General features: G+C 39.0%; 1 protein-coding gene across 1 annotated transcript in view; it reads right to left on the bottom strand.

The window, feature by feature from the left end:
- The window catches only part of dchs2 (dachsous cadherin-related 2), a 42565-nt gene that overhangs the window by 17089 nt on the left and 20766 nt on the right, over window positions 1-4710 (bottom strand). Inside the window, exons 5-8 of the mRNA XM_016495411.1 lie at window positions 2883-3911; window positions 2246-2433; window positions 372-468; window positions 80-237 (exon numbers count right to left, since the gene is read on the bottom strand). Coding sequence (XP_016350897.1) covers window positions 80-237; window positions 372-468; window positions 2246-2433; window positions 2883-3911 — 1472 coding nt within the window. The remainder of the gene's footprint in view (window positions 1-79; window positions 238-371; window positions 469-2245; window positions 2434-2882; window positions 3912-4710) is intronic.

Genomic DNA, 4710 nt, shown 5'->3' with positions numbered 1-4710 from the left:
CACACACACACACACACACACACACACACACACACACACACACGCAGTGTTGTTATATGCCAGTACCAGCTCCACTAACCTGTATGTGAACAACTGCATTCTCCTCCAGAGGAAAAAGACCATCGTCTGTGGCAACAACTCTCAGGCTGTAGCGCTTCTGTGGGTTTGAGGAGAACCGTGATGTCACCCTGACATCACCATTATGGTAATCAATACTAAAGTGGCCCAGCCGATTATCTAAAAATATAAAGAAACATTAGACATCTCATACTAAATCACAATATTTTTCCTTCGAGCAGGGGGATATAAACACAAATGACCCGTGAATTAAAAATAAATTGTCCTCTCCTCTCCTCATCATGAAAGTTTACCTTTCATTGTGAACTTGACAGTTCCATTCTCTCCAGCATCCAGGTCTTTAGCAAACATAGTGATTATAACAGAATTCACTGGAATGCCTGCCCACACCTGCACAAAAAGCCACATAAACAATTTGCATATTGTATATGCATTTGGTAGATGCCATTATCGAAAGTAATTTACAGTGCATTGAAGTTTTTTTTGTTTTTTTTTGTAGCATTACTCCAGTCTTCAGTGTCACATGGTCCTTCAGAAATCATTGTAATATGCTGATTTGGTGCTCAAGTAACATTTCTTATTATGAATGCTAAGTTGTTAATCTGTAGTGAATTTTTTTGAATATAAATTTCACAAGAACAGAATTTGTTTAAAATATTTTTTGTAACAATGTATGTCTTTACTGCAACTTTAGACCAATTTTATGCACTCTTGCTGAATAAAAGCATTGAATTCTTAAAAAAACTTACTGACCTCAGACTTTTGAACATTTGAGTATACATTACAATATAAAAACATTGTACTTTTAGAATTACAGAAAAACGTCACTGAAACATTACTTCTCTAGATCACTATCTATAGAATAAAATTATTTTGTGGTGAAGTAAATAATACAGAAAAACAAATGTTTTTTCTACATTAAATAATTTAGTTCAGGCAAGAATTAAAAAAAAAAGAGTAAATTCAATATTAGTACTCACTTTTAGCTCGCAGAATTTAAAGTTTGAACTTATAAGTATATTTTACTTGGAATTGTTTATTTTTACAAAGATTGTTTAAGTAAATATCAAAGTCACGATCCCGTTGTTCCCATCATGCACTTGGGCATGAATAATTAATAAGGTAACATTTTTTGCTGTTTTCGAGATGTATTTACACTGTTTTATGGTTGCTTTTGTTAGGTTTAGTAACTTGCTGTTTTGTGACATCTAGAGTTAATGTTCTATTCAAAATGACTCATTCATACTCAAACTGATTGTTACCGTCATTGTGTATCATGTGCCAAGTATTGAGGTCTCTGTGTTCATTTGGTTAACAACTATATTGAGTCAACATATTACCTTAAAAAGAATAAGGAAGTCTACTTGCTTACATACATGTTTGTAAGTGAACCACATGCTTTAATGGCATTATTTTACAGTGCTCAAATGTTGTTTGAGTAAAGTTTACAAACCGTGACTGGGTGAAATGTACTTGAGTATTGGAGGGTAAACTTAAAATAATTAAGTAGAAATTACTCATCTAACTCTTAACTGGCCATGTTAAATTTACTTATTTCCTTTGCTCATTTTATATAACTTAGTTAAGTAGATTTTACTTAATTCCATACTTAAATTTTACTTACAAAAATGTGCGTGCAAAAACTTCCAAAACAAAAATTAAGTAAATTTACTTGTTTTTTTATAGGCAACTAGGAATTACACAAGCTTCAGTCTGGATCTAGCCCTTATAAAGACCTGAGATGACCGAACACCAACCCCTCAGATGATGCCAACCCTCAGACCACATACAAAACTACCAAATTTTGCTATAAGTTTGATCACAGCATATAATCAGTGCTGTTAATAGTGTTCATCGTCTGTTTGATTACATGACATTAACGAACTGCTTGATTTTTACTGTACATTTCTGCCACATGGACATCAACATGAGATAGTCACCACTGATAAGCTATTACGAAATATAATGTAGAAACTAACATTTTCTGTAAAGCTGCTTTGCAATGATTTGCATTGTGAAAAGCGCTATACAAATAAACTTGAATTGAATTGAACTTCTTATGCTCAATGTACATGAACTGTATAATTAACCTGTTAATTTAATTTAAATAAAATCTACAATTATATTTTGTATTGCTTGTGTTTTCTAGAAAAATTATTATTATGACCTGTATGTTTAGCTCTTTAGTGGCAGGTAGGTGTGTGAACTGTGGGGGGTTATCGTTGACGTCTGTGACAAGGATGTGAACAGTAGTGGTGGTGTTGAGACGTGGTCGACCCTGATCTGTGGCCATCACCCTCAAAACATGTTGTGCCTGCTCCTCACGATCCAAAGCCACCGTGTTTATGATCTCTCCTACAGCCAAAAAAAAAAAAAGAGAGAGAAATAAGACATTCTTTTATTGCTAGGAAATTTCACAAATAATTACAAAGAAATAGCAAGTAAAACATTGAATTTAATGTGGAATTTTGAAGTATAAAGACAGAAATAGTATTTTCTTGTAAAATGTATACTCCAATAATCTGTTTTTACAAAGTAGAACAATTTTTATAATGTAGAACAATATCCATAAAGTAAAGGTTAGAAGGTTATTTTATTTATTATGAATATTTTATTTCAGTTTATTTTAGTTTAGTTTTATTCAAAATACAAAATAATGTAAAACAACAAAAAAGGATTTTCAGCTTTGACTAAGTCAGCAGAACTGAATGCCTCAATCGATTTTTTAAATTAATTTTTTGACAGCTTTTTTGACAAAGCAGTGTATGAAACATAATATGGAAAAAATTGACTTTAATTCTGACCTGTTCTGGGGTTGATGCGAAAGTATTTTCCCTCAGACAGCAAGATGTAGGACAATACTCCATTGTTACGTGAATCTCTGTCTGTAGCTTTTACTGTTCCAATCATCCCATGAGGAGACGGTCCCTCCTGCAAACTGAAGAAGTACACATCCCTACTGAACACAGGTGCATTGTCATTCTCATCCTGAACCGTGACAACCACCGTTGCTGTGGCCGCCGTTTTGCCATTTTGTGCCTTTGCACACACACTAAATCTGTAGATGGGTTCAGTTTCGTAGTCAAGACTCTGAGATACAAACATCCATCCAGTCTCTGGGTGGATTCTGAATGGTGGGACTCCAGAGAGGGCTTTAAGAGAGTAAGTAATGATAGGGGGTGCTTTGCCAGGGGTTCCTCCATGCTGGGATCTGGTTCCATGAGCACGTACCTGAATCATTCTAGTGTCTTTTGGAGCGCTTTCTCCAATTTCCACTTGATAAACCAAAGTTTCAAAGGCTAGTGTGTCTTCCACAGAGCCTAAGGAATCCATCTCTATCGCAAGACGTAACATAGCGCTCAATGAAGGATGACCCTCATCCTCAGCTATGACATTGAGTTCGGACCTCTGGCTGGAATCTCCTGAGACGTCGCCATTCAGCATGAGAGTCCCAATACGTGGGTGAATGGAAAACAAGTGGCTCTCAGGACGTAACATGTAGTGAATTCTGCCATTAAGGCCGCTGTCAGCGTCGTGGGCATGTGCAATGAAAATTGGCGTGCCTGGAGGGGTGTTATGGGATATGGTGATGTGTTCTGAGGTCTTCTGGAACACAGGAGGGTTGTCATTGACATCAGTGATGGAGATATTGACCTGAGCACTGCTGTAGATAGGAAGGGTTCCCGTGTGGAACTGTATGTTCAGAATAACATAAGAGAGGGACTCGTGGTCCAGTGGCTGGCCAGTGGTGATGATGCCCGACTGGGAATCAATTGAGAAAAGCCGCTGAGGGTCACCTGAGGATATGATGTATGAGACTAGCTCCACTGAATCTGAAATTACAAGGAAAACGACCAGCAAAATATCATTAATATGACATGAAAAAATAAGATACACAGTAAAAAAAAAAGTTCCCTTTCGATACTACACTCGTACTGCGTCTGCTAGACGCATATGGGAAAAAACCTTTTTCTCCTGAACTGAAGCCTTTTTCATTCACGCAGTGAAACTGCACGGCCAGTGGTTCATTAAAAAACATACGAACCAATGGTTAGGCAGCGGAGCTGCACGAGCCTATGGCGACAAAGCCCGCCAAGCCTGCCAAAGCCCGCCAGAATGGGCGGGGCGTCTGGCTATATAAGCGGGCGTTCGCCACAGGATTCTCAGATTTCTTCTCCTTCAGTGACGACTCTATGCTCATCGCTGATCCTGCCCACGTGCTCGCTCTTCCCGTTGCACTCGGATCTGCCGCAGAAGGGCAGTGAGCTACGCGCTTACTGAAAAAAATGCTCACTCGAGCATGAGTCTTGCTCTTCTCCACTCGCGGACCGCCTTCACTGAAAGCAGCCCAGCTCTCCCGTTTCTCCTCTCTCAGTGAGCCTCGGAGAGGGAAACAGCGGAGTCAGGGAATAAGCAGTCGGTCTGGCTGATCTCATGCCGGCACTGTGCCTGCGTGCTCTCTCTCCGTTGCACTCGGATCCACCGCAGAAGGGCAGTGAGCTACGCGCTTACTGAGACAGAATGCTTACTCGAGCATGAGTCTCGCTTTTCTCCACTCGTGGACCGCCTTTCACTGAACAGCCCCGCTCTCACGTTTCTCCTCTCTCAGCAATCCTCGGAGAGAGCAACGAC

This window comes from Sinocyclocheilus anshuiensis, unplaced genomic scaffold (assembly GCF_001515605.1).
Source record: "Sinocyclocheilus anshuiensis isolate Anshui unplaced genomic scaffold, SAMN03320099.WGS_v1.1 scaffold517, whole genome shotgun sequence".
Taxonomy (NCBI): domain Eukaryota; kingdom Metazoa; phylum Chordata; class Actinopteri; order Cypriniformes; family Cyprinidae; genus Sinocyclocheilus; species Sinocyclocheilus anshuiensis.
Note: the sequence above shows the minus strand (reverse complement) of the source record. Positions and strands in the feature narration are given on the sequence as shown.